Consider the following 18,382-nt stretch of genomic DNA (forward strand, 5'->3'; position numbering starts at 1 on the left):
TTATTATATATATAGATATTATTAAAAATTTACTCTTTCTTTTTTTATGATATAAATTAAGGCTTAATAAGTGTCAAATTTGTTTAAAGATAGTAACTTTGTTTGCAAATTCTATATTAATAATATATTATCGAGTTGCTCACGAGCTTATTGAGTCGAGTTAGAGCTTGCTCAACTCGTGCTCGTTAACATCTCGAGTTGAGTCGAACTGATTGGAACTGAACTGAAATAAATATTTATGAGAGAGAGAAATTAAGAGCCGAACTAAACTGAACTGATTGGAGCTGAACTAAACTGAAATTAAGTAAATGTGAACATGCCCTTAAATTCAACAATTCTTTAATTTATGTTGCCTAATATTCAATACTCTATCGATGTCCTTATTCATTTGATTCAATTGATTCATGTGTTATCTAATTATCAATTTTGTAAAGATGATTATGGCCGTTGATGAGCATATTTAAGCTAATTTCCTCGCAATTTTGTTATTTTGTAGAATTGGATTTGTTTTCCGTAGTTTGATCAATGGCCTTAGTTATTGTGCTTTTTAATTAGCCTTAATTATGGCCATTGATTAAGGTATTGAGATTAAATCGCTTAATTTTATCAGCTTCATCTTCAGAATTTTAATCCAATTCAATATGGTAATATTCAATTATTTATCGATTTTTATTTCATTGTTATAATTTATTATTAATCTTATTGCGTTTTTATTGATTACAATATTAAACTCAAAGTGTTGTGAAAAAATAATGATATGATATTCTAGATCTGTTAATTAGGGTTTATGATTAGTGTTATAATTATTCAAAATTAATATTTATGAATAGTAAGAAAGAAGCTTCATTTAATGGTTTATGTGGAATTCAATCACATTTGACTCGTTCCCTTGAAGCGATATCTGTAATCTGTGTTGCTTCATGAATGTTTCTCTTTTTTACTTATTTACCATAAGTTTCGGAGAATACTGAGGCAGCTAAATTTCAATTCTGTCTATAAAGTCCATTTGAATGGTAGGTTCAAGTTGAAAAGAATGATTAGATGCCTTCTATAAGGGTTACCCGAGTTGAATTTAGACTACACCAATCATTAATTCATTAGACCACCAGAAGTTGATTATAATTTACATCAAAAGCTAATTGTTTAAGGCTGTAACAAGCTTTGCATAATAAAAGATACCATATATGTAGTACATTGAAACAAAGAGAGACAAAAAAGGATAATCTTGGTGGCCTGGTGAAGGTAAGATGATTTATTTGTATTGAACAAAGACCCTAGGGAGGGACTTACCTTCTAGGAAGGGCCTTCCCAATGCCCAGGATCTCGAAAAACTGAGCTTATGAACAAAACTAACAACTACTAGTAAAAAAAGAACAAAAAAAAAAAAAAAAAAAAAAAAAAGAATTGATCTAACATGGACTCAGGCTGCTACATGCGAGCTGAGAAACATATATTTGTAATTAAACTTGTTCTGTACTAATGGAGAAATGTGGCCTCGCCTAGAGGCATAGAGCTCAGCCTGGTGATCTGAATACTGGATCAACGGATCTGTTAACATCAGATTGAGGGCCGTAGCTATTGTAATCATTGCTCTTGAAGGAGGTGTTACAGCAGAGAGAGTCTTCTTGAACTTCTTTCTGAAAGGGGCTGTAGCTTATAAAGAAATAATACAGACTACTTGATAACGAGAAAGCTGCTACATTAAGTAAAACAGGAACTGCAATAAGTTCACGATATTTACCTTGAAAGATTTTGCATATGTTTTGTGGTGGAGCAAAAATGTTTTTATAGGAATCAGGATATTCTTAGGCATACTTGTTTACAAGAACAAAAGGCTAGGCTTGCTTGGAACGACACTGACAACTCCACCCTTATCATAGGACCTCGTCAAGAATTTACTGCAGATGTAAGGGAAAGGGGTTAATACATCGATCACCAAACATTATAAACTTGAGACTGATAAAACGAATTGCAGTAGGTACATACTATAACATGTATGCGACTGGACCAATTAAGAATCACTGCCCGATAAATCATCAACAAGCACCTGAGTACTTGACAGGATACACAAGCAGCCACCCTTCAGGTGAATTAGCCGAAATATAGTAAGATGTATAGTACACCCTCTACCGGCCTGCCTAGAAATATTTTTTGAGCATCTCAAAACTAATAAAAAATTAGCTAACTAAAACACCTTTAATATATTTTTGTAACATGAAAACTTATAACATACTCTTACTTAGCAAGCTAGACATGAAAGCTTTAATTCAAATTACTCCAAACTTGTTCATCAGTGAAAAACCAAATTAAATCCCATTCAACAAGACACTTTCTTTTTGAGATGTGTACAATTGTACATTTATCTATTAATTTTCTAGTCTTATTAAATAATATCATAAACTATTATCACACTCAACAATTATCAGAGTTAATCACAACTAATTGAAGGTTCTAGAAATAAAAACGTACTTCAATATCTTGAACATAGCATGAATAGACGCAGCTCAATGTTGAAAGCAATGTTGTGAGTCTTTTTTTTGTTTCCAAAAACCAAGCATTTACTAACTTAATGCTGCAAATTATATTTAGGCTTCTTAAAATAGGACATAGCAGAAAGACAGAAAATTCACCTAGCTAGTTTTCACAATGAATTTTCAGAATTTATTTTACAATCAAACCAACAACGACTCTTAGCTGCAATCTAGTCTGCACACAAGCATTACCCGAATTTCTCTAGTCCAGTCTATATTAAAAAGTGATGGATTTCTCTAGTCTAGTCTGTAATTACACCAGATAAAATCTCGTTGCACAAACATATAGATGTAGATGGATCGATGAAAAACACTGGCTAATACTACATAAACTGAACAGAAAAGTGAGTATCTTCACAAAGTTTATTATGGGGATGACTACGAAACTGGAAACAAATAGGCAGTAGACCTCTCAAAAATTTGTATCACCCCCATGCTAAATCAAAGCTCAAGCAGAAAGAGAGATGCAAATTAGAGATTGATAGAATATACTTTGTATATATTAGAAAATGTTTTAAAGCAGATAAAATAATAAATAATACAAGTAGAATGAATGGATTGGAGCGCACCTACTCAGTTAAGAGTAATGTCAATGTGGGGGATGTGTTGAATCTTGGGCCAATCCTTCCCATTGGGTTTTTTGCAACTATCTTCTAGGTATGGACACCAATTAATCACAAGTTTTTGAAGGGAAGTGAGGTTCCGCATTGATTCAGGGAGTGATGACTTTATAGCACTGCAACATCTAATGGACAGATACTGAAGGGACGATAAGCAGCTTATCCATTCAGGCAGGGCAGTGATCTCACAATCAAAAAAGGTGAGGCTTTGAAGGGAGGTCAAGTACTGCATTCCCTTGGGTAGGCTTTTCATATTATCAAGTCTGTCAAAGTTCAAGGAACGGAGACTCTGAGAAAGGGATTTCCAAGGCATGTTGTCGTCATCAACCTCATCTTCAGAGAAGCTCAATTGATCATTGTCCCTCAACTTTAATTCCTCCAAGGCAGTGAGATGCTCCAACCCCCCTCTTCCAAGTCTCCTCAAGTTTGGGCAATCAGAAATTTCAAGGCTTATTAGGGAAGAAGTGCATTTCCAGAATACATCCCCAAATTCTGATAAACTTTCCGCCTTCTTATTGCAAGTTACGTAGAGGGAAGTAAAGCATTGAGAGGGTATTGTCTTGAGAAGACCCATGTCATCTATCACCAACTCACTTAATCTGACTTTACCTTGTGAATTTCCAAAACAGCCAAGCTCATTCAAGTCCAAAGTTTCGAGGCTTGGACAGGAAGGAAATGACGTTAACTTAGGGCACTTAAGGATAGCTAATTTGGAAAGACGAGGAAATGTGAAGCTACTCATTAAGATACGGTCACCATCATCCTCAACCAACTCCTCCTTCCACCATCCTTTCAAACTTCTAAGATCAACAATATGAAGAGATTCAAGGGAGGGGAAGAATGATGATAAATCTTCTCCGTCCTTGCCATTGTTGCTGCTTGTATTCTCCATATATTCTAGCTTGTGAAGAGAATCAAGTGTCAGTGACTTGAGATTATGCAATTTACTCAACGATGGTATCTGCTCCAGGTTGTTACAATCAGTAAGCTTGATCTCAACAAGATATGGGAGGGAAAGTGCCCAGTTATCCTCTGCTCTACCCCACCTTGGAATTATCGTACCCTCATAACTCCACAAGGAGAATACCTTGAGATTTGAATGTGGCTCTAGTTTTTCCATCACACCTTCACACTCTAAACATCCACCATCAACAAAATTGATTTCAACCTTGGAGAGATGTGACATGCTCTCCAAATATCCTCCTTCTCCATCATCATTCATGTAATTTTTTCCGATAAGGATTTTTATGTGACCTTTTAAGTTTGTCAGGGGTTTAAGGTCTTTGAGCTCTCCCATACATCGTTCCACTGTCGTAGAAACTCTCTTTTCCTTACCCACCACAAACCATGGTAGCACCTTAAGATTAGTCAACTTACTCATGTCTAAGGGCATACTAGTTAAATTATCACACCCCCTTAAAATCAAGTGTCTAAGACTTGTCAATTGACCCATGCTTGTAGTTATACTAGCTAACCTATAGCAACCACTTATATCTAAGTACCTAAGACTGTTAATCTACTAAGCAATAAAACAGAAATTACTTATCTCTTGATGCGTGAACCAAAGTGACAATAGCCGCGTCGTGGAGAACCACTGACCTAAAAGACGATTCCGCGCTACCTCCCGGTGCAGTAGACTAGAAGCGGTCGCCCTCCAGGATAAGCACGGCGCCGGAGTTTATGTGCACTCACAAACCCGACTGGAACTCAGAATACTTGCCCAGAAAACAGAACAGAAAGAACTCGTGTTTAGATAATTTTAAAGAAGAGAGAAGACTGATTGTGTTGTTGTATTTGACTGGGAAAAGCAACAAGTATATATAGGCAGTAGAAGGGAGACAAGAAGCATAAAACGAGGAAAGAATCTGGCTAAGAAAACGACCAGATTCATTAAGCCAGTCAACAACAGAAGCAATAGACAAGGAATTAAATCATCAGCTACAATCAAGGGATTAATGACTGATTTAACAAAGAAAAGGAAATAAAATTTCTCCAAAAAGATAACACGGACCCACGCCTGCGCATCGCATTCCCCAAGACCCAAGGCCCGACCCGGCTTGGTGCGCGTGTGTGGAGTAACACTTACCTCCCACTCACTCAACTAAGTAGTGCTAAGACACTACAATATAAAAACAAGGAAAAACCTTTTCCCCCAACCAATGTGGGATTTTCCCCTTTCATTTGTTTGTTTTTTTTTCCCTCTTTCTTGTTTTTTCCCCAACTCTCTTATTTTATATCAAGAACTTCCAACAAAGACTTGTCCCTTTATCCATGCCCGAAGCCCTACTGCTCAACTCATCACAATTACTTAAATTTAAGTGCCTGAGATTAGTCAATTTATCCATGCAAGGCATACTAGTTAACTTACCACAATAACTTAAATCGATGTACCTAACTTTTACCAATTTGCTAATATCTTTTGGCAACTCCCTCAATCGTCTGCAACCTTGTAAATTTAGTGTCTGCAAGTTATGCAGTCCACTAATAGAATTAGAGAGTACCTCTAAATCATAATTATAAGACAAGTCAAGATACCTCAAATGCAGTAGCTTACCAATTGAATCAGACAATCTTTTTATACCTACTGATTGCAAGCACAACACTCTTAGACACATCAAACTATCAATCTGTGTATCCACTAGTGAACGATCGTATCTTAAAAAAAGCGAACATATCTTACTCTTAAATGAGTAACTGTGTGAAAAAATACCACGACCAAAATACACATGACGAAGGTTATCTCCCAATTTGGCTGTATCAGAATTCACCGCACTTATTTCCTCCCTCCCTACCTCTAGAGCAACATCGTGCATCAAGTCATGGATTTTCACGAACTCAATTTCACCATATTTATCCTTCTTTACATCTTGAAAGAAACATCTGCGTAACAAAATCTGAAAATGTTCCTCTGCAGCATCTTCTATGCATTGACCTCTGTCCAGCGACACAATATAACCTTGTGCCATCCAGAGGCTAATCAACTCCTTCCTCTCAAGTCTAAAATCTTTGGAAAACACTGCACAATAGCTAAAATCAAAGAGGGTCTAAGGTTGTGGTAACTAAGCTTTAGTATAGACATAATTTCATTATCACCTTTTTCAATTCCAATAGATACACTGTGCTCAAATTTTTGCCACTTATTTACAGGCTGTCCAAATAGAAGGCTACCTACCACCTTTATGGCAAGCGGTATACATTTTCTAACAATCTTCTTCCCAATCTCAACCAAATCAGAATGATTTATGTGCTCCTGTTCCTCTTTGTCAAATGCTACAGACTCAAACAAGAGCCACGAATTCTTTGGAGACAAACCTTGCAATTTGTGCACATGCTTTTCCCCAATAATTTTTGCAGTCATCTCCGAACGTGTAGTCACCACAATCCGACAACCCTCTTGACCCAACGTTAAGAACCTGCGCAGGCTACGCCATTTTTCACAATCTTCATTCCATACGTCATCCAGAACAAGCAAGTACTTGTTTCCTCTAAATTGCTCTTGAAATTGCTTTTGCACCAATTCCATTGAGGAGGTATCATCAGGCCTTTTACCATAAACTAATTTGGGATCTGGAAACTCTGCTTGAACCCCTTGATCATTATACACAAGTTGGGCAAGAGCAGTTTTACCCAATCCTCCCACTCCCACAATAGTCACAAAACGAAAACTTTCATGAACATCGCTCGGATTTAACAACATATCAATGACAACCTTTTTATCATCCTCCCTCCCAATAATATCCCCTGCATCCACGTAGGAACAAGTTTCCTCCCTCCTTCTACAAATAGGATTACAGTCAACACTAAGCCCAAATTTGTGATGGTTACTAACAATAGCATCCAACTGCTCCTTAATGTCCTTAACCTGACGAGACATTCTCTGAGCTTGACTCACCTCTTTTTTCTTAGCAGAAAAAAAACGGCGTACCTTTTTATGGAATTTATCATTCTTGTTGCCATCAAGCAGCTTGAGCTCAGCAAGGGTGAAGAATTCATCGAACAGATCATCAGCATCATAAACAGCAGCCTTGAGCTCCTCGATGTAGCCTCGTGTTTCGTGGGAGAGTTCCCGCTTGGATTCAGCATCAAGGAGCACATTCTTGATGGTGGAGACAGTTTTGATGAGGTCTTGGAGTTGAGACTTGTAACCCTACATGTCACAAATCTCTTTGATGATCGCAGACCCGGTAACTTCAATGAGCCTTTCAGCAATGGTGATTTCGGGCTCAGCCATTGAGAATCGAATTTCAATGAAATGATGAGTGAGGAGATTGGAAGTAAATTTCAATGAGATGAGATGAGAATGAGAAGATGGGAAGAATTAATATTATTGTTTAGCACTACCTAATACGAGTACTAATTATAATGAGCTCCACTTTTACTGGGGCTCACTTGTAAAGTCACTTTGATTAGAAATCAATACCTTCCTAGTTGGTTTCCATGAAATAGAATAGAAATGAACAACAAAAAGTAAAGTTATGCAATTATTGAATCATATTTTACGTTGTATGACTGTTAGGATTAATCTGCAATCATCAACTTTTACTGAAATATTTTATATTGTATGACTGCGCATATATTTTCATGTAACTTCTCTGATAAATATATATATATATATATATATATATATAACAAAATATATATATATATATATATATATATATATTTACAAAATTCAAACAAACCGTGCATCGCACGAGCTTCATCTAGTTAGTAAAATAGTCGAGTTTTTTTTTTTTTTTTTTTTTTTTTTTTTTTTTTTTGTTAAAAAAAATAGTCAAGTTATATTTCGTACATTTCAGAATAATTACATCACTGTTACCTGCACATTTATAAATGAACTTGATTAACTTCAAATATCTTTAATTACGGTATATTTCAATAAAACTCACATAAATACACAAGTCCTCCATTACTTTGGATTATTTTTTGTTTTTAGTTTTCTGATTTAAACAAAAAAAATCAAAAAGGTATTTTCACTATTCAACTGTCAATTTTCAAAATTATTATGATTTTAATAAGTTTAACCAATTTATTATTTATCGTATATCATATAATTTTGAAAAAAAATATATAATTAAAAAACAGAAAACCACAACCACACCAAACGAGCCCTACATAACAATATTGTTACATAATAATTAGTCATGGTCAAAATCCTATATTACAATCATGCAATTATGAGTAATACAGAAAGTCATAAACAGTGAAAATAGGTAAACCATGTCCCTTAAAAATATATAAAAATAAAAAGTTAAACCATGTATTCTGAAATAAAGAAGGTACAAACATATCCATCAATAACTTTAGCTTTTGATTTTAATACAGTAAAGTAAATTACTTAATGGTTGGTGGCCTGACTTGGGCTCAAAGTCCACATTCCAAAAATTCCACTATGAAAAGACTTCAATTCTATCTGAATCTTTACATTATTTTTTACAGATATATAGTTTCAGTAAGCCAATGAAGCAATGATGATTTTGCCAAGACATTGTATATAATCATAAACAATACAAGTATAAAATTCCAATTGTATTTGGCTAGCAGACTTTTGATTGCTTATTTCCACTTAATATGAATGGAACAATCAATTTGAGAATACCTGAATTCGAAATTTATACAAGTATAAAATTCGAAGTTTACACCATATGTCTAATTGAAACAATGATTTAATCCTTCCAAATTGGTGCAAGCAACGTGATCGGAGAAGCTTTTAGAAATCAAAATTTACTTCAATATCTTGAACATAGAATGAGCATTCACAAGTCATTGTGGAAAGCAATATTAAGTTGCCAGAGTTGAAATCTTAGTGAGTCTATCATTGCAAAAACCATTCACTCACCTAATGCTGCAAATTATATGCAGGCATCTAAAAATGCAAGATTATTTGGCAGAAATATGGCCTAACTTTTCACTACCAATTTCTTCTTCTAATCCAATCTCGTAACAGCTCCAAAGCTGTAGTCTGGTCATGAATCAGGGAAGCATGCATTACCTCAATTTCACTAGTCCAGTCTGTATCAGGGATCAAACACCCACAAATTTTTTTTATCGCACAAACATACAGATGTACCTGGATCAATGGAAAACAATGCTTAATACTTCAGAACTTAGCAGAAGGTAAAATGTTTTTTTTTTTTTCTTTCCCAGAATCAAAGGTAAAAAAATATTGTTTAACAAAGAATACAGAGTACAATACAAAGATCCTAGGAGGGATTTACCTTCTAGGAAGGGCCTTCCCAATACACAGGATCTCAAAAAACCTAGGATATAAACATGAGCCAACGACTAAAGCTTATAAAACCAAATTACATATATATCTTTTGCAACTCTGGGACTACTTTGAGCCTCTGTTCTACAAATATTTTCAATCTTAATTCTTACTACCTTTTTTATTCTACAAGCTTCTAAGCTCTAACGTGTGCTGACAAATTATTATGGCTGAAATTGGATCATTAGGCAGCTAGAACTAGCACATAGAGTTCAATGTTCTGTACCTGGATGGCTTATAGTAAGAATAAATAGGCCACTCAATCAATCCAATACTCCAATCAGATATAAAAACAAAAATTAGATAACATGAATTGATCAAACATAGCTGCATGCGGGCTTCAGCAAGAACGCTTAGAAACATATGTACTTGTTCCGTACCAACTGAAGATATATGTGTGTCCCTGGTGCTAATATCCTCTTGCTTCCCCAAAGAGCTGGGAGCTTCTACAGAATAATTGACATTGGAAGAGGAGTCATTTAATACTCTTGGCTCAGCAACATCACAAACACCTGCACCTACCTCCTGCACTTAAATTTGGACCCTGATCAGTATTACGGTCAGAGATTAGATTCCCAGTTGAACCAGGGACTTTGTTGAAATTACTAGCAACTAAACTTGGGACAATGCCAACATGGTTTGGTTCCTTTTGAAATGAAGAGAATGAACCATGATAATGTTGTGTCAAGTATGGGCTAGACTCGTCAGAGTTACCGCTTATGCTTAAGCATATATCCTGATCAGCTGCATACATATACTTCGTACTACATATGTAAACCATACTAGAATTAATTATGAAAACCAAATTAATGAGGATTCATCATACAACTTCAGAAAGACAAGAAGCACACCATTGTTAAGAGAGAGAATTGAGGTTAATCTCAATGCTCTCAGTAGTTGATTCAGCATCACCAACTTTGACCTCTGATCAGGGACATTGCGCTTCTCAAACTAAAGAAGTCTCAACAATTTTCAACTGGAAAATTTTCTTAACATTTCAAACCCCACCGCACAACTAAAGTTGCAAGACCTGCATAAAATTAAAACATTAGTAAAAACCCTTAGTTGATTATGTGGTTCATAGCAAAGCCCAGCTATGGATATATGACCTAGGATTGGGCTGGTAAAGAATTGGGTTGGAGTGTTGGATACTTGGACAAGGTAACATGCCTTTCCCGGGCGTGTGCACAGCTTCAAGCAGAAGTGCAGAACTAATGTTTTTGTCAATATTGAAATTTCGACCTGAAAGGCCGGGCCAAACCAGGTGGGCTTAAGTGGGCCAGCTAGTGCTAGGTTGATTATATGGTTAGACCCATGACCCACTCATCAGCCTTTCTGGGGCCAAGTTGGGCCAGGACTAGCAACAAACTAAGTCAGATGGTCTCCAAACAACATAGCCCTCTGGCCAACTCCAGGCTCCAGCAAGATTATAATGCTCCGACAACTCAAAAACAAAGTTCAGCAGAAAAGGCATAAAATTTGAGGATAAAGAACAACTCAGCACCTTGTGAGGGAAGAAAGAGAGTGAAAGTATGAAGCTCCGGGATACATGTTCTCTGAGGGCACCTTTAGCAAGCAATGATGGCCGGAGACTAAAGGCTAGTTGAACCTTTAGCTGCATAATACAAGGAATAATTAGATTAGCAGACATTGACTATGAAAGAGAAATTTGTATTTTGCTACCATACTGCATTGCCCATATGAATGCGCCTTACAACTCACAAGAATACTGAATAAAAATAATGTCATTTTATTAATAACCATATGGTCCTTAATGACTAATATCTACAACCAAGTTATAGAAAATTCTTGGCTTGTTTTCTGGCAAATCACTCTTTCAAACTAAGTCTTGCATTCTGGACTTTAACAGAAAGCTTCAACTTCTGATCCTCCATATCTTTCAGGACTGCTAGCAAGTTTGCACAATAAACCTCACACTGCTGGTTTGTCAAGCTCAGATGTCAACTCTTGGATTTTCTTAGCTTTCTCTTGCTGTAGCATAACAATTAATCAGTACTCTTAACAGCAATATACAACAAAGCAGCATCTATTCTTGTACCATTATTCTAAGTGTCAAATGTTAACCCAATGGTGCAGTCACAAGAAAAGGCTTTATTGCCAGTTGCCACTTAGATGACATTGAGTTGGAAATGATCCATGATTCACAAATGCAAAAGAAGATAACCTTAATCTACCAGTAAAACTCAAATTAGAAAAAGAAAAATGATGCTAGTATGCTACTGCCTAGCCAATAACTTGTAAAACAATTTTGTTCCATTAATATAGAAGGAAGAACCTACTATACACAAGAAAGGGTAGAATTTAAAATTACAGCATATAAGAATTGTAATGTAAATGGCATTTCCAAAGTTTAAGCTAAACTTACTGCAGGCTGGATGGACGCCATTGAACTGCCCCCATTTGCCAGACAGCCACCTTGCGGAACTTCATGACCTTGATTCTTCACAGCAGCAACCTTTATTGCAGCTTCCTCCAGAGCATTCATAGCTAAATTGTAAACCTGAATAGATTTTGCACCTTCTTCCACAAATTTAATGGCTTCCTGCCATAGGTTGTCAAATCTAATAGCCAGAGACTCCCGAGAATTGGTTATTTCCTGACAGTATGTTCGTCCAATTAACTTCCGCTTTTGGCAGTTCTTCTCCATCTTTTCAATAAGTAATCTGAAGGAAGAGTAAGAACATTTTTTTGCTCTGGAAACTGCTAATATGGGCCTACATATGACACCTGAAAATTCAAACATTTGGCAGCTACAACTAGCATTTGTTTCTAAAGAATTGTAAGTAACAATATGAGCTCTATGATCTTCCCCAAACTTAGCTACTCGAAGCATGGTGACTCCTTCTGATTCCTCTAGTTCTGTTGCAGTATTAGGGAGGGTCTCAAGTCTCAACAAGCTCCTCTTGGAATTTCATGAATATTCTCCTGGTGTAAACAGTTGCAACCTGTTTCCATCGGTGATGGGGTCTTCAGCATAGGCATTGTGTTACTCGTATCATCATGCCTGTAGTTCCTTCTCAAGCCAACTCCCAACAGCTTTTTCATAATCTTTGATGAGCCCTTGTAATGTGGTGTCACAAGTTATAAAACCATCAAAGTATATATTTTTACCCTCATTTTCATTGCCGTAGACCTCACATGTTAGCAGGCACCCACATATGCCGAGCATCATAAACTGACTGCATCCATTAATCATCCATCAAATAATACTGCTCTAAAAGTGTTCCCCACCTTGAATTATATTCCCCAATCATCACTCTCATCAACACACTTCTTGAACTCTACATCAAAAGTATGATGTCACTGGTAAACATGACCCAAATGGGTTTTGTGTCTCTCTAAACATGTTCCGTTTACAATAACGAAGCCAAGTACTAGGCAAAACTTGAGATACTGCAATCTGCACAAACCTAGCAGGCTCTGTTGTGATCGAGACTGGGCTTTGACCTGACATCGCATAAAGCCCATGTTTGGAACAACCAATTGTAGGTAGCCTCTGATTCATCAAGCATTAAAGCACAGCCAAAAAGTGTTGGCTGTTGGCTGTCCATGATAATTTAATAATCCCATAAATGTAGCAAAGTGAACTTTATAGCCATCGCTACAGTATGAGGTTTCATAAACCAAAATGTCACCAAAGTAGGTATAGATAATCCAAGAGGTAGCATCAATCTAGAAAATATTGGCAGCCAAGGATCAGGGTCGCCCTGAACTGCATAACACTTAGAATTTAGGATTCTTAGTGTGTTTTCGCTTAAGGTTATCCAATACAAGCTGATCCTCACCGCCCAGGGACCTTTGCCTACTCATATTCATCAATATCACTGCAATGGTAACAATTTCACACAAATGAACAAATAGCCTTTTTTTTTATTTATTTATTTTTTAATGTCTTTATAAAGGTAAAACTAAGAACCACGCATTTATATGCAGTGATATGCTAGTCAATTCATTACTCAGTACAAAAAGGGTCTAATGTTATACCAGGAGCCAATTTCAGGACAATTTTCACTTTCCTTCAAAATATCACCGCGAAAATTAAGCCATAAATCCAAGTAAGCAATATTAGAAGAACAAAACTTACCAAAAATAAGCTTATAATCATCAAATAAAACACACATAAAACAAAGTTTTGTATTATTGGCAGTCATGGTTCCAAAAAAAAAAAAAAAAAAAAAAATGGCAGTCAAGCTCATTCATAATCCTGTGACAAATTGGAGACCAGAAAAATCAATCATTGCTAATTCACTGGCTCATTCACTCACAATCCTTCAAATTTCAGCAGAATAATTTAACCCTGCTGAGAAAAATCAAATTAGATGGAAAATTACTTTCCCAAAAAAATCATAATGTTTAAACAAAATTCATTTCCAAATTTTTCTCAAAATATGCTACATTATGTATAATTGGTTATGAAGCAAGATGAATTCATAAAGTAATAATCTTAAAAGAACAATAAACATATAAAACAGTGAAAGAAAAAGGATTCAAATTACCTGGTAAACTGATAAATCAAAGAACTTTAATAATAAAATGAAGTACTTCTACGTGAAATTCTAAGAAAATTTAGATATTGGACACTCCGTAAGCTGGCGCCAAAATCTAAATCACCGGAGAATTTCTTCGGTCGCTGATTCCTAACTATTGTGCCGGTAAAGGGAGAAAGTTCAGAAAATACCTCCCCTATCCCTGTATTTTTGCCATAACTTAGCTATGGTTTGGTTGACATGGGAAATGAGTCCTATGGGAAATTATATTTCATGGAATTGATCAAAATGTGTTTGGTTAATAATATAGGAATTCAAATTTCTTACGAATTGACTTCTCATGTTTTTTTTTTTTTTTTTAACAATGTTTTATTAGTTATTAGTTTGATTATTTTCTTATTTAAGTTAAATAATTTAGAGAGAAAGAAATTGTATCGTTTTGAAGAAATGTGGCTCCGTGATGAGAATTGTGCTGAGATTGTTTCGGATACTTGGGAGCGTGGAGGTGATCTTTGCTCGAAAATAGCCCTTACTTCTACAAGGTTAAGTGCTTGGAGCCGGGCGAAATTTGGTGACTTTGTGAAGGAGCTAAACGCTTGTAAGGCGCAAATGAAACACTTGATGGGGGAGGTTCAGTTAGAGGAGGTAATTGCGCAAATGAGAGCATTAGATGACCATATGGATGAGCTTGAAAGGAGGGAAGAGATATATTGGAAGCAACGAAGTAGGCAAGAGTGGTTAAATCACGGTGACAAAAACACTTCTTTCTTTCATCACAAGGCCAAACAAAGAGAATTGAGGAATAATATTTCTCTTAAAAAAGATGCTGCTGGAAATTCGTATAATGAAGAAGAGCAAATTTCAGAAATTTTTGTCTCTTATTTTGAAGACCTTTTTGCGGGAAATAGTAGTATCGAACCAGAGCCAGTGTTGGAGAAAGTTGATCATGTCATTGATGAGAGGCAATACACGAGTTTGGCAGCCTCATTCACTACCGAGGAGGTCCGAGTTGCGCTTTTCCAAATGCACCCTACTAAGGCCTCGGGGCCGGATGGTATGTCTGCAATTTTCTTTCAAAAATTTTGGGACATAGTTGGGGTTGGGGTTGATGTTATTGGGAAAGTGCTTGATATTTTGAACAATGGTGGGGATGTAGGTTCGATTAATCAGACTCACATAGTGTTGATTCCGAAAAAAAAAAGTGTGAGTCTCCTGTTGATTATAGACCTATTAGCTTGTGTAATGTATTGTATAAAATTGTCACAAAGGTGCTAGCAAACAGGTTGAAGTTGGTACTTCCCTATATTATTAATGAGTCACAGAGTGGTTTTTTTCCGGGACGTTTGATCATGGATAATGTTTTGGTTGCTTATGAATGTTTCCATTATCTCAGAAAGAAAAAAAAAACAGGGAAGAAAGGCTATCTTGGTCTTAAGCTTGATATGAGTAAAGTTTATGACAGGGTTGAGTGGGCTTTTCTGGAAAAAATGATGTTGAAATTAGGGATGCCGAAGACTTTTGTGGGGTTGATTATGAATTGTGTTTGTAGTGCATCTTTTGATGTTCTTGTCAATGGTCAACCTTCGAGAAAGTTTAAGCCTAGTCAGGGTCTCAGACAAGGCGATTCTATATCTCCTTTCCTGTTTATTGTATGTGCGGAGGGCTTATCTGCTTTGATTCGTGATGCGAGAGCAGGAATCATATTCATGGAGTGAAAATTGGTAGATATGTTAAACCAATTTCTCACTTATTTTTTGCGAATAATAGTCTCCTTTTTGTGAGAGCTTCGGAAGAGGAAGTTGAGAATGTGCTTGGAATACTTTCTACCTATGAAGTGGCTTCGGGTCATAAACTGAATATGGATAAATCAGAGGTGTCATTTAGCCGAAACATTGATCAAGAACGAAAACACATGCTTCACATGAAGTTATCTTTTAAGGCTATGGAAGGACATGACAAATATCTTGGTTTGCCAACCTACATTGGTAGTTCTAAGAAACAGGTTTTCCAGAATATTCAGGATCGGATTTGGAAGAAACTAAAAGGGTGGAAGGAGAAGTATTTATCTCAAGCCAGGAAGGAGATCTTGATTAAATCAATCGCTCAAGCAATCCCGACTTATGCTTTGTGATCCCGGATAGAATTCTAAATGTTGTTGAAAAATTGTGCCGCCAATTTTTTTGGGGTCAAAAAGGTGAAGAAAGAAAGATTTGTTGGGTAGCGTGGGATAAATTGTACTCCTCGAAGAATCAAGAGGGTCTTGGCTTCCGGAATATGAAATTTTTTAATAGGGCTCTCCTTGCAAAACAAATGTGGCGCATTCTCTCCAATGAGGACTCTCTCATGGCTAAGGTTCTCAAAGGCAAAATTTCCCTCACATGACTTTATTGGAGGCAAAAATCTGTCCGAATGCTAGTTATACTTGGAGATCGATTTTAGGAGCTCGGGATGTACTTTTGAAGGGTGATAGAAAGAACATTGGAGATGGGACAACTATTAATATTTGGAGGGACCCTTGGATTCCAAATATGCCTGGTTTCACAGTAGGGACGAGCCAAGATGACAATGTTGTGGGTATTAATTGTGTGTGTTAGTTATGGAGCAATAGGAGCTGGGATATGGATGCTTTGAAGGCCATTTTTTCTAAAGCAGAGGTGAACAACATTCTAAATATTCCTATACCACAGTTTGATCACAAGGACTCTTGGGCTTGGAATTATACTAAGGATGGTAATTACTCGGTACGGAGTTCTTATCATATGTTAATCGAGGAACAAAAGCGAGAGATGTCGTCTTCATCTTCTAGTGGCTGCTCCTTCGATTGGAAGTCTATTTGGCGTGCTGAGCTACCCCAGAAAATTAAATTCTTTGCTTGGCGTGCATAGAGATGTTATGGCTGCTAAGAGCAACTTAGCTCGAAGAGGTATGAATGTTGATCAATTATGTCCTTTGTGTGGTGAAAGTAATGAATGTACTCTGCGTATGCTGGTGAAGTGTGGGGATGCAAAATTAATTTGGTGTACTTTGCCCCTGCACTTAGACATGGATAAATTTCATGGGGAAACCTTCAGAGATTGGTGTTTCTCAATTAAGAAGATTTATAAGGATGAGGCTTGGTGGAATATATTCTGGAGTATTGTGTGGGGAGTGTGGTTGAGGCGTAACAGGTGGTGCTTTGAAGGGAAGAGGTATGAGAGGTCTGAAGTCATTCGTAGAGCTGTAAGTCTTGTTGGGGAATTCGAGCAGACACAGGACATAAGCAACACTAATACCCCTCCCTCGACTTTTGAGTCGTGCTGGAAACCTCCTTTGGAGGGTGTGATTAAGGTAAATTCAGATGCTGCAGTTTTCTCACCTAGTGGTGTGGGTCTTGGTGGTGTGTTGCGGGATAATGTAGGTGATGTGGTGGCCTCGACTTGCTTAAAAATGGTGGGCAAGTTTAAGGTTGATGTAGTAGAAGCGCTTGCTATGAGACATGCTCTAAACATCGGTCTTGAGTCGGGTTTTCGCAAGTTATGTTTAGAAACTGATTGCTTGAAGCTGCACAACCACCTTGTGAATAAATTAGTCCCTCGTAATGCCTTTGAGACGATTGTGAATGACATTCTTCAGCTCACTCTTTCTTGCCATTCTGCTTCTTTCTCGTTTGTGAGAAGGAGTGGTAATCGTGTTGCTCATAACCTTGCTAAATTGTGTAATTCTTTTACTGAGCTTAGAGTGTGGATGGAAGAATATCCTAGTGATGTAACTGAATTTGTCGTGGCTGATCAGAGCCTCGTTGTTTGATTGAATAAAAGCTTTTGCTAAAAAAAATTTAGAAAGAAAGAAAGAGGTTAAATTATTACTCCTTCCGTGTTTTGATAAGTGTTACAGATTGACTTTTTCACTATTCACATAATGGTTTTGACTTGATTAATTTACTAACATATAAAAAACAAATGTTATTGTATAATACATTGTTGGATCCGTTATAATGTATAATTTCATAACATCAATTTTCCTATAATTTTATTACCATATTATTAGATAAATTAATGGCCAAAGTTGTATCTTGACATGCGTGTTTGGTTAAATTGTAACACTTATTAAAATACGGAGGGAGTAATGCTAATAATGCAAGTAGGCCCCATAATAACTATGTGAAATGTGACTTACTAAAGGGGGCTTGGTAAGGAATTCCCATGGAATTGTAACTTCCCTTAAAAATTCTATTTCCCCCTACTTGAGAATTTTGTGTTAACCAAACAACACCCCCATATTCTATTTCCTAAGAAATGGAATTTCCTATGTCAATTTCCTATGTCTTTTACCTCCAACCAAATAACACCTTAGTAAATTATTCTTCAAGACATGTCCTGAAATGTTTATATTTTTATTTGATACATATAAAAATTAGGGAAATTTGTAAATTACCACCCAAATAGCAGACCCGTTTTAGAATTACCACCCATTAAA

The 18,382-nt window shown here is 36.4% G+C and overlaps 1 protein-coding gene and 2 pseudogenes across 2 annotated transcripts; 1 reads left to right on the forward strand and 2 right to left on the reverse strand.

Annotated features, from left to right (window-relative positions):
* Window positions 1-1,237: 1,237 nt before the first annotated feature.
* LOC145587894 (putative disease resistance protein RGA1) lies at window positions 1,238-7,382 on the reverse strand (annotated as a pseudogene). Its single transcript, XR_014101477.1, has 3 exons — window positions 5,543-7,382; window positions 3,101-4,581; window positions 1,238-1,898 (listed from the first exon to the last, which is right to left on the reverse strand). The product of XR_014101477.1 is annotated as a putative disease resistance protein RGA1 (transcript).
* Window positions 7,383-11,248: 3,866 nt separating this feature from the next.
* On the reverse strand, window positions 11,249-13,256 carry LOC145587895 (protein FAR1-RELATED SEQUENCE 9-like; annotated as a pseudogene).
* A 3,563-nt stretch (window positions 13,257-16,819) lies between these two features.
* On the forward strand, window positions 16,820-17,713 carry LOC145588908 (uncharacterized). Its single transcript, XM_081645498.1, has one exon. It carries the CDS (start codon window positions 16,820-16,822, stop codon window positions 17,711-17,713), a length of 894 nt encoding a protein of 297 aa, XP_081501624.1.
* Window positions 17,714-18,382: the final 669 nt, after the last annotated feature.

This window comes from Chenopodium album, chromosome 17 (genome assembly GCF_948465745.1).
Source record: "Chenopodium album chromosome 17, dcCheAlbu1.1, whole genome shotgun sequence".
Classification (NCBI taxonomy): domain Eukaryota; kingdom Viridiplantae; phylum Streptophyta; class Magnoliopsida; order Caryophyllales; family Amaranthaceae; genus Chenopodium; species Chenopodium album.